Raw genomic sequence first — 9,378 nt, 5'->3', positions numbered from 1 at the left:
CGTTTCTTTTCGGAGTGAAACGGTTTATTCGACGCGTTGGCGTTTCAGTCAGGCAGCGGGCAGGACGCCTCAAGACCCGGAGGGCGGGACGTAGTAAGGGGGCTTGCCAGCCGGAACGGGACTGTGATTGGTCGGCGCGGGGAGGCGGGACCTCAGGACGGCACGCGCTTGGTCGGTTTCGGCGTCCGTCTCGCACTCGGTGTGTCTGCAGCGGGATATAAAGCGCGCGGCTGGGGCTGAGCTCGCTGAGAAACACAGCAGCTCGCACTGATACAGATCTGTCACGAGTTTCACCAATTTATTAACCGACACACACACACACACTTCCACACACACACACACACACACACACACACGCTCAGACAGCTCAGCGGGAGTGTATTTTTCACGCTCAGTCGGTGTTTCGGGGTGTTTTGTAGTTTTGGGGCGTCATATTATTTGTTCCATGCTACTTCCTGCTGAAGTGCACGTTAGCCTGAGGCGGCTAGCTGCACGAGCTAACTGTTTACTGGCGACTTGTTACATTTGTGTTTTTCTCTTCTAGAGAGTCCGGGAGGAAAGACCAGAGAGCACCGCTGGGGAGGGCGGGGCCGAATTATTCATGAGCAGACGCGGGCGATTGGTGGATCCGACACAGGGGGGCGGGGCTATGTAAATTAGGAAGGCATCTTGTCTGCAGACAGGGGGAGGGGGTGTTTGGACACACACATACAGAGGTCTATTTATGTCTCTGTATTAACACACACACACAGGCTGAGGTAGAGCGAGTGTGTGAGTAGGTAACAGGCTAGAACACACACACACACACACACACACACACACACACACACACTCTGCAGCAGAGTCCAGGACAGCAGGTGGATCTCAGGACTGGAGAGCGTCGGTTCTGTTTCACAGAGTAAGTACCAACTGTAGGCCAAGTGCACAAAGATGGCGGCTGCCGGAGTGATGTCATCAAACCCCCCCCCCCCCCCCCCGATTGGTTCTGCAGTGTGGGACACTTGATGACATCACACCCGGAGGCCGCCATCTTTATGCTCAGTACATTGAAGAGCAGAGAGAACTTCATGGCCTGTTAGTAGTAGTACTACATAGTAGTACTGCCTGCTATATCTCTATCTACCATGAGTACTATGTCTACTACTAGTACTGTATCTGTCATAAGTACTACTACATCTGTTGTAAACATTACTACAAGTGCTACTGTATCTGCTGCCAGTTGTATCTGTTATAAGCAGTTCTATAAATACTACTGTAAGTACTACTGTATCTACTACAAGATTACATTATCTGCTGTGTTACAATACAGTATTTACTACAAGTACTACTCCGCTGTAAGTATTACTGTATCTACTGTAAGTATCTAGTATCTGCTGTCAGTATCACTGTGTTGTTGTGTGTTGTGTTGCCCAGGATCTGTCAGTAGAACTCAGTTTAATAGAAACAGGCTGATGGTGCTTTACTGAACTCTAGTCTGGACTCTGTCAGTCAGTCAGTTAGCTAGTCAGTTATTTAGTCGGTTAGCTAGTTAGTTAGCTAGTTAGCTAGTGAGTCAATTAGTTAGCTAGTCAGTTAGTCAGCCAGTTAGCTAGTTAGTTAGTAAGCTAGTTAGTTATTTAGTCGGTTAGCTAGTTAGTCAGCTAGTTATTCAGTTAGCTAGTCAGTTAGCTAGTCAGCTAGTCAGCTAGTTAGCTAGTTAGTCAATTAGTTAGCTAGTCAGTTAGCTAGTCAGTCAGTCAGTTAGCTAGTCAGTTAGTCAGCTAGTTAGTTATTTAGTCGTTAGCTAGTCAGCTAGTTAGCTAGTGAGTCAATTAGTTAGCTAGTCAGTTAGCTAGTCAGTTAGTTAGTCAGTTAGCTAGTCAGTTAGTCAGCTAGTTAGTTATTTAATTGGTTAGCTAGTTAGTTAGCTAGTTAGTCAGTCGGTTAGCTGGTCAGTTAGTAAGCTAGTTGGTTAGTTAGCTAGTCAGTTAGTTAACTAGTTAGTTATTTAGTCAGTTAGCTAGTTAGTCAGTTAGTTAGCAATTAGTTACTCAGTCAGTTAGCTAGTCAGTCAGTCAGTCAGTTATTTAGTCAGTGAGTCAGTTGTCAGTTGTCAGTCAGTAGAACAGTCTCTGTCAGGTTACCTGAAGCTCCTTTCTGCTGCTTTAACCCAAACTCATCTGCTTCTTTCATTATATTATTATTCTAAGTTGGAGAATGTGTCTGATTGGCTCTGTCACCTGTCAGTCAAACTAACCTGTCCTCTCTCTGCAGATCAATGCCATTGGCTGCTGAGCCAGAAGTCCCTCCCACAGGAAGAAGATGATCAAAATGTCATTGGACAAAGAAACCGTCCTCCCTCGTGATAGGACGTTGCAGGAAGTGCCTATCAAAGTAAGCCCCGCCTTCCAGGCAAGCGTCAGCCTATCAGAGGAGCCCAAACTTGCCAAGACACGCCCACTTCGCCCCAAAAATGGCATCCAGCCTTCCAACAACAGTCAAGCCCCTCCCACCGCCCCGTCTCAGCGAATCGCCAAGCGCCGCTACTCTATGGGCGTCGGCTTCAAGGGACTGCCCAAGCGCCGTCGCCGTGCCAACAGTGACAGCCAATCAGAGCCCGTCCTGCCGAGTCATTTCCTGTTGGGCGGCAACATCTTTGACCCGCTGAACCTCAACTCCCTATTGGATGAGGATGTCAACAGGTACACACAAACACACACACACACACACACACACACACACACACACACACACACACACACACACACACACATACACACACACACACACACAGTCAAAATGTCAACTTCCACTTCTGGTAAACACTGATCCTCCTCTCCTCCTCAGGGCGACCAATCAGGAGACGCCCAAGTGTTCGCCCCTGCCGTCGCGGGGCGGAGACCCCGTGGAGATCCTGGTTCCCCGTGACATCACCGACCCACTGAACCTGAAGGGAGGGGGGGAGGCGGGCGAGGAGGGGGGCGGAGTCCTGCTGTCCCCCCTCAAAACCAGGAGGAGACACAGGAACCGACACCATGGAGGAGGAGGAGGAGGAGGAGGAGGAGGAGGAGGAGGAGGAGGAGGAGGAGGGGCAGAGGGGGGGGAGCGGGGGAAGGGAGGGGGAGGGGGAGGGGGAGGGGCCGAGGGAGGAGGAGGAGGAAGAGGAGGAGAAGGAGGTGAAGGAGGAGAGAGGGAGGTGAACCCAGCTCGACTGTTTTCCTCCAGAGCGGGACTGACAGGTACGGACATAACTGTCTGTCTGTCTGCCTGTCTGCCTGCCTGTCTGCCTGTCTGTCTGTCTGTCTGTCTGTCTGCCTGCCTGCCTGCCTGCCTGTCTGTCTGTCTGTCTGTCTGTCTGTCTGTCTGCCTGCCTGCCTGCCTGCCTGCCTGCCTGCCTGCCTGCCTGCCTGCCTGCCTGCCTGCCTGTCTGTCTGTCTGTCTGTCTGTCTGTCTGCCTGCCTGCCTGCCTGCCTGCCTGCCTGCCTGCCTGCCTGCCTGCCTGCCTGTCTGTCTGTCTGTCTGTCTGTCTGTCTGTCTGTCTGTCTGTCTGTCTGCCTGCCTGTCTGTCTCTTCTTGTTGACCTGAGGTTATTTTAGGCCAAAGTTTTACTGTCGTGCACACTCCATAACAATGGTGACATGGCAGATAGTTTTGGAGGTAAATTAATGTAAATTAATAAATCAGCTATGAAATAACTTTCAAATGTTTAAATATACATTTATTAATGAATATGACTAGTAATAACTAATAAAATAACTTGCAGTAAGTAGTAGTTATAGTGTGTCCTAGTCTGCAGTACCTCTGCTGACCAGAGGGGGCGGTGTTCCTGTTAATAAACTTGTAATAACTCATAGTTAACTGTTTGTCCTGCAGTACCTCTGCTGACCAGAGGGGGCAGCGTTCCTGCGTCTCCTCTGCCTTGTGAACTCAACACTGCCATCACCTGTCGAGACGACGTGGCCCCGCCCCCCATCTTACCCCGGAGACACACCCACCCGCTGCCCGGCCACGCCCACAAAGCTCGCAGCCAAGGGGACGGTCGCCAGCGGAGACGCCGCCGCACCACCTCGATGAGGTCATCAGAAGGCGCCGCGAACGCCGACGTCCCGGCTGTTGTGACGCAGCCGACCAGGTTCCAGACGCCGCTAGTGGGAGGGGCTAGACCCAGCAGGTGATTTTGACAGGGGGGGTTCCACCTGTCAATCAGATTAAGTTTTATTTCTATTTTAGCTTCAGTTTCTAATTCAGTTTAGTTTCAGTTTGTTTGGTTATTTTTGGTTTTAGTTTGTTTTCTAATTTCATTTTGTTTATTTTTATTTCACTTCTTCAAAATGTTTTTTTCCACTTGGTTTTTGGTTAAATTTCAGGTTAGAAAATGAGATTAGAAGAAACTTCATTGATCCTGGGGGGAAACTGGGTCATACAGCAGCAAATAGTAACAAGATAAATAAAAAAAGAAGAATATAAAAGAATAGAAATAAGAACAGATGGGATATTAAACCAATAAGATAAACAGATCACAGCATCACGATAAACTGAGATGAAGAAAAAGTGGATGGAACAAAATGTACAATATGAAAACAAGTGTGTGTGATTTCCTGTATCTGTGAAAATATAACTTGACGATGTTTGGTCACATGACCTCTCTGCTGCCTCCTGCAGGTGCGGCGGCCCGCAGCCCGGCTCCGCCCACACACCAACGAAGAAGAAAAAGGACAAACACCGCTACCGGTACGGCAACCACAGCCGTTACTACGGCTACCACGGTTTCTACGGCGACGGGTGGGAGGGGCGGGTCGGAGCGGAGGAGGACCCCCGGCTCCGGCTGCTCAAAGCCGATTGGTTCAGAGACAAGGAAGTGCTGGACATCGGCTGCGGGGCCGGTCACATGACGCTGGCGCTCGCCAGGCGGTTCGGCCCCGCCCACATCCTGGGAGTGGACCGAGACGAGCGATTGGTCCACGCCGCCAAGCGGAACATCAGACACTTCCTGTCACATGACCTGGTGGTGGAGGATAGGAGGAGGAGGAGGAGGAGGAGGAGGAAGGGGGGGAGGGGGGAGGAGGGACAGGGGGAGAGGGAAACGACAGAGGAGAAGAAGAAGAAGAAGAAAGACGAGAGAGAGCAGATAGAGAAGAAGAAGACAGAGGAGCAGGAGGAGGAGAAGATGGAGGTTCTGCAGCAGGAAGAGAAGGAGGAGAAGCAGGAGGTGATGGAGGAGAAGCAGGAAGAGAAGGAGGAGAAGCAGGAGGTGAAGGAGGAGAAGCAGGAGGTGAAGGAGGAGAAGCAGGAGGTGATGGAGGAGAAGCAGGAGGTGCTGCAGGAGGTGCAGAAGGTTCTCTCCCTCCTCTCCTTCCCTCTCTCCTTCAGAGTGAGTCGCGGCCCGCTCTCTGCTCCTCCTCTCCTCCCCGCCAGCCGAGGATTCCCCAACAACATCACCTTCATACTGGTAAGACTGGGACAGACGGTCCACTGACTGGTTCACTGACTGGTTCACTGACTGGTTTACTGACTGGTCTACTGACTGGTTCACTGACTGGTCTACTGACTGGTTCACTGACTGGTTTACTGACTGGTTTACTGACTGGTCTACTGACTGGTTCACTGACTGGTTCACTGACTGGTCAACTGACTGGTCTACTGACTGGTTCACTGACTGGTTTACTGACTGGTTTACTGACTGGTTTACTGACTGGTCCACTGACTGGTTTACGGACTGGTTTACTGACTGGTTTACTGACTGGTCAACTGACTGGTTCACAGACTGGTTGATCACCATGATACTGGTGTTTATACACAAGTTGGGACCAAGGTTATTATAGTTTTGCATTTTTCATTAGTTTTTATTTTTATTTCGTTTTGACTTTTTATTTTCAATTTCAGTTTAGTTCTAATTTGTTTTTAAAGCAGGTTTGCTAGTTTAGTTTTTATTTTTTGAAAATGTTTAGTTTTAGTTTTTATTAGTTTCAGTTTTAGTTTTAGTCTTTTTTTGTAATATGGGTATTTGTCAGGAGCGAGATTAAAAAATTAAAAACCCCAGGCTTATGTATGAAATAAACTGACAAAAACAAAAACTAAAGACATTTTCTCTATAATTTTAGTTTATTTTAGTTAGTTTTGTAAACACACAATACAGTTTCAGTTATCGTTTTTTTGTAAAGCCTCGTTTTTATTTTTTTTTCAGTTAACAAAAATGTTTTTTCACACCTAGTTTTCGTTATTTCGTTAGTTTTCGTTAACGATAATCACCTCGGTTGGGACACCATAAGGAGGCAGAGCAAAGCACAAGACACTCAGGATGGTATTATCATCATGGGTGCATATGGGTTTTACGACGTCCAATGTCTGGGTCCAATGTAACGCCAAGATTTTGAACTGCGGGACTCTGGGTAATTAAGCGGTCCTCAACAGGAGGACGGTGTGTTTCTGGGCCAACCGGCTTCTCAGCTTTATTGGCATTTAGTCGCAGGAAGTTCCATCCATCCGGCAGAACTCCAGGTTTGCGAGTTGTGATCGGTCGTTGGGATGAATTGGTCGGTAGATCGGAGTATCGTCGGCATAGCAGTGAAATCTAACATCATGTCTGTGGAAAAGTTCACCGAGAGGTCTAGACCTAGATGGAGAAACACAAAGGTCCCAAAGGTCCCAGGACAGAGTTCACTTCAGAGCGTTCGGACCACAGAATTTGATTTCCATTGTTTTCTACGGTATTTTGCAGAGGTGGAAGAAGTACTCTGATCCTTTACTGCAGTAAAAGTACCAATACAGCAATGTAAAAATACTCCATTACAAGTAAAAGTCCTGCATGAAAAATCCTACTTAAGTTAAAGTACATAAGTATTAGCAGCAAAATGCAGTTAAAGTATTAAAGTAAAAGTAGTGGTTTGGTCCCTCTGACTGATATTTTATTATATATGACATCATTAGATTATTAATACTGAAGCATCAGTGTGTGAGCAGCATGTTACTGTTGTAGCTGCTGGAGGTGGAGCTAGTTTGAACTACTTTATATACAGTTAGCTAGTTTAGTCCGGTGGTTCCCAACCTAGGGGTCGGGCCCCTCCAAAGGGTCACCAGATAAGGTCACCAGACTTTTTCTCTAATCTTTGATTTTTGTTGAAATATTGGATCATTTGAACATTTATTGAAATGAAACCATGTGAGGTTTAGAGGGAAAAATCACTATTTGGTGGAGCTGTTAACAACTCATAGACATCTGAAATGTGACCCGACTACACACTGCTTTTTGTAAGACGTCAAAAGACAAAAAGGTTGGAAACCACTGGTTTCATCTTTAACAATGTGTTGTATTTTAAAAGCTTGTTATATTATCCATTGTGTCAAATCTCCATCTGAAAAGTAACTAAAGCTGTCAAATAAATGTAGTGGAGTAGAAAGTACAATATTTCCCTCTGAAATGTAGTGGAGTGGAAGTATAAAGTAACATCAAATGGAAATACTCAAGTAAAGTACAAGTACCTCTAAATTGTACTTAAGTACAGTACTTGAGTAAATGTACTTAGTTACTTTCCACCACTGTGTATTTTGGTATTATTTAGTACACCAAAAAATGGCGTGTGTGGGTTAGCTTTGTACTGTTACAAGACTAAACGTTAAATTAATAGAATGTGACACCTTACCTACAGTAATATAGAGCGATTAAACCCAAGCGGTCCAGAAACCCTTGGGTAGCTCGGGTAGATCTGAATCTGAATCTGTATCGAATGCCGCGTTCAAGTCAAGTACGATAAAGAGCAGAAGAAGAGTCGGGGTCAGAGGTCAGCAGTAGGTTATAACCTCAGTGAGAGCAGCCTGCTGTGGAGAGACCTGGAGAGAGACAGACGGGTCAGAGAGACTAAGGCAGGAGAGACAGACGCTTAGCTGGATAGAAACTAATCTTTCCAGGACTTTAGAGAGGAAGGGGAGATTAGAGATCGGTCTAAATTTATTAAGAACATCCGGGTCGAGGTTAGAGCTGCAACGATTAATCGATTAGTTGTCAACTATTAAATTAATCGCCAGCTATTTTTGATAATCGATTAATCGGTTTGAGTAATTTTTTAAAGAAAAATAAGTCAAAATTCTCTGATTCCAGCTTCTTAAATGTGAATATTTTCTGGTTTCTTTCCTCCTCTATGACAGTAAACTGAATATCTTTCTCACATTTCATAGACCAAACAACTAATCGATTAATCGAGAAAATAATCAACAGATTAATCGACAATGAAAATAATGGTTAGTTGCAGCCCTGGATTGTTTTGGGCAGAGGTTTCATCACGGCTGATGTGAAGACAGAGGAGAGAGAGAGAGGTGCAGTGAGAAGATCCAGACAGACAGAAGCTGCTGTGTTTTAGTCTGAAGAACAAAGACTGAGTTAGGGAAGAAGAAAAAAAAAGAGGAAGAGCGACCGATTTTTAAAAAGCCGTCGCTCTCTCCTCCGTTGAGTGAAATCCCGTCGGCTGGGGCTCCACGCACCCTTCGGCCCGTTTTCGGCGGTCGATTGGCTGTCACTCGAGACGTGTAGCCAATCAGAGGGTGCTGTGGGCGGGACTTTGAGCGAGGCTACAGACAGAGAGGGGCGGCTGCATCAGAGCCAAAGCAGCACATTTTTAAATTAATTTAACCCTAACCCTTTTTTTTTTTTTTTTTTTTTTTTTGGGGGGGGATTTAATGAACTTGATGTGAGAAAGAATGTTTGAGTTATTCTGACTTAATAAGAGATTCAGACATACATTTCTATTTTTTATTTTTTATTTATTTTTTTATTTTTTTAACCCCTCCACCACCCCCCTGCTTTGGAGAACATATAGCACTTTGTTTTTACATAGATCTGTTATTACAGCAATTCTTTTTACAGATTTTGAGATGAGATGAGTTAAATTTTGACATGATCTGTAGATACATATATACACATACATCTGCACATGTACAATCACACATAATCTCATATACGTATACATATATATATATCTATATGCACATATACATATACATATTGCATGGCAATGCAAATAATACATCACCATTCACACTTATCCGACAATCTACATACATACATAGAATAATGGTCCTATTAAGTCCCAGGTTTTTTGTTTTTTTTGCTTATCCGAAAAAATGATCCGATCCGTGACTCAAAACCAGGATACGATCCGAACCGTGATGTTGAGTAGGGGGAGGGGCCTAATAGGGGGAGAAGTTCCTTAACCCACTTAGCGGGCAGAGGGTCAGATCGGCTGGTTGTGGATTCAGAGGAAAGTACTGTTTTAGAGAAGGTCTCAAACTGCGAGAGTACGCTGGCGGTCTCCATGGCAACAGATCCCTCGATCCGGGAGAGGGATCAACACCCTCAGTAGGTAATGAATTGATAATCTCATCTCTAATACAGTCAATTTAGCGAGA

The 9,378-nt window shown here is 45.9% G+C and overlaps 1 protein-coding gene across 1 annotated transcript in view; it reads left to right on the top strand.

Moving 5' to 3' along the window:
- The first annotated feature begins 271 nt into the window (after window positions 1-271).
- The window catches only part of LOC139640238 (7SK snRNA methylphosphate capping enzyme-like), a 12,990-nt gene continuing 3,883 nt past the window's right edge, over window positions 272-9,378 (top strand). Inside the window, exons 1-7 of the mRNA XM_071514417.1 lie at window positions 272-898; window positions 2,254-2,681; window positions 2,827-3,024; window positions 3,160-3,218; window positions 3,853-4,150; window positions 4,642-5,152; window positions 5,315-5,428. Coding sequence (XP_071370518.1) covers window positions 2,302-2,681; window positions 2,827-3,024; window positions 3,160-3,218; window positions 3,853-4,150; window positions 4,642-5,152; window positions 5,315-5,428 — 1,560 coding nt within the window. The 5' untranslated portion in view covers window positions 272-898; window positions 2,254-2,301. The remainder of the gene's footprint in view (window positions 899-2,253; window positions 2,682-2,826; window positions 3,025-3,159; window positions 3,219-3,852; window positions 4,151-4,641; window positions 5,153-5,314; window positions 5,429-9,378) is intronic.

This window comes from Centroberyx affinis, unplaced genomic scaffold, assembly GCF_046629955.1.
Source record: "Centroberyx affinis isolate AG114_WGS23_722 - 3 ecotype Tasmania unplaced genomic scaffold, CSIRO-AGI_Caff_v1 ptg008747l_1, whole genome shotgun sequence".
Lineage (NCBI taxonomy): Eukaryota > Metazoa > Chordata > Actinopteri > Beryciformes > Berycidae > Centroberyx > Centroberyx affinis.
Note: the sequence above shows the minus strand (reverse complement) of the source record. Positions and strands in the feature narration are given on the sequence as shown.